This window comes from Choloepus didactylus, chromosome 6 (assembly GCF_015220235.1).
Source record: "Choloepus didactylus isolate mChoDid1 chromosome 6, mChoDid1.pri, whole genome shotgun sequence".
NCBI lineage: Eukaryota > Metazoa > Chordata > Mammalia > Pilosa > Megalonychidae > Choloepus > Choloepus didactylus.
The window spans coordinates 139,813,439-139,815,499 of NC_051312.1; the positions used below are offsets into that span (position 1 = coordinate 139,813,439).

General features: G+C 40.1%; 1 protein-coding gene across 1 annotated transcript; it reads left to right on the plus strand.

Moving 5' to 3' along the window:
* The first annotated feature begins 530 nt into the window (after positions 1 to 530).
* LOC119537334 (olfactory receptor 8G1-like) lies at positions 531 to 1,561 on the plus strand. Its single transcript, XM_037839834.1, is given in 2 exon segments — positions 531 to 1,478; positions 1,481 to 1,561. Coding segments are annotated over 2 exon segments (996 nt in total). The 5' UTR covers positions 531 to 563.
* The last annotated feature ends 500 nt before the right edge of the window (positions 1,562 to 2,061 follow it).

Consider the following 2,061-nt stretch of genomic DNA (forward strand, 5'->3'; position numbering starts at 1 on the left):
TGTATTGATTCATTTTGAAAAAAATATTTGAAAATATGAAGTGTTAATGTAAAAATCCACATTACCTGATTATTAGTTAAAAATGGAAAGGTCTGGCAATTACAATGTCTCTATTAATCCCAGCAGAAGTTAGTTGCAGGTTATTAAAGGCTACTGCCCTTAGACAGGCCTTGCTCTCACCAAGTTACCACTGTCAGTTTCACTACTTTACACTGGCTCCTCTGAATATTCAAGTTTGGGAATCTCACTACTGAAAACATGGCTTAAAGATAATTAAAATATTCAAAATAGAAAAAAGACAATCAGGTTTTCAATTATTATAAATATGGCTAAAATATTTTATATGAAGTGAACTTACATTTGAAAATAAAACTTTGTATTAAATTATGACAAATTTTACTTAGATAAAGAGACCAAGAATTAAATGGTTATGTAGAGAGAACAGGAACCCCCAAACCATGAATCATTGACCTGGGGTGCCCTCCTCTAAAAGGGGAATAAAAATGAAGTCCTTCCAACAATGATTATTTTCTCTCTCTCTTTCAGAAACTGCCCAGAGGAAAATGACAGCAGGAAATCATTCCCCAGTGACTGAGTTCATCCTCGCTGGGCTGACGAAATGCCCTGAACTCCAGCTGCCCCTCTTCCTCCTCTTCCTGGGAATCTATGTGGTCACAGTGGTGGGGAACCTGGGTATGATCACACTGATTGGGCTCAGTCCTCCCCTGCACACCCCCATGTACTATTTCCTCAGCAGCTTGTCCTTCATTGATCTCTGTCATTCCACTGTCATGTCCCCCAAAATGCTGGTGCACTTTTTGAGAGAGAACACCATCTCCTACCCAGAATGCATGGCTCAGCTCTATTTCTTTCTGGTTTTTGCTATTGCAGAGTGTTACATGTTGGCTGCAATGGCATATGACCGCTATGTTGCCATCTGTAATCCTTTGCTTTATAATGTCATCATGTCCTATCAGGCCTGTAGCTGCCTGATTCTGGGGGTTTGTATTATAGCCCTGGTTTGTGCATCAGCTCATACAGGCTGCATGTTCAGAATTCATTTCTGCAAATGTGATGTGATCAACCACTATTTCTGTGATCTTCTTTCCCTCTTAAAGCTCTCCTGCTCTAGTACCTATGTCAAAGAATTACTGATTCTAATATTTAGTGCATTTAACATCCCTGTCCCTAGCCTAACCATCATCAGCTCTTACATCTTCATCATTGCCAGCATCCTCCGCATTCGCTCCACTGAGGGCAGGTCCAAAGCCTTCAGCACATGCACCTCCCATGTTGCAGCTGTTGCTGTCTTCTTTGGCTCTGCAGCATTCATGTACCTGCAGCCGTCATCAGTCAGCCTCAAGGACCAAGGAAAAGTGTCTTCTGTGTTTTACACTATCATTGTGCCTATGGTGAACCCCCTGATCTACAGCCTGAGGAACAGAGATGTCAATGTTGCTCTGAAGAAAATGCTAGAGGGAAGAACATTCTCCTGGAGAACAATAATGTGAGGATTATTTTATCAGATCTAAATCTTTGGCTATTCCATTGTATGAGTTGATGTGTTTTATCTTAGTTACTCTGTAAATATTTTCCCTCATCTGGGGGCATTTTTTGACATAATTTCTTACTCTGTGGCCTCCATGACCTTCTTGATGCTATTTCCCACCCAAAGTTTTCCCTCATATGTAACACTGAAAGACAGATTAGGTGAAATTCTAAGGATTACATGGACAAATAGACCCATTCAGCCATCACCATCACTTTTCCCCTCTTCTTACATACAATTCATAAAAACTCAGTTCCCAACAATAATAAAGAGCCCATCCTCTGATGGTTATTACCAATCTCCTTTATTCCTTCCAGGGCATAAACAACATAAATCATAGCAATTTGATGGCTAAAATCTCTATCCTTTTGCACACTGCTAACCTGGAACAGTCTCTTTGCTACCATATCCCTTCTTGTTCCTTCATTTTCTGGCTTATTTACTCTACCTCTTATTTCAGAAATCCTAATCAGAACTTTTAACTCTGAGTTAAGGACCTATTCATGTACCAC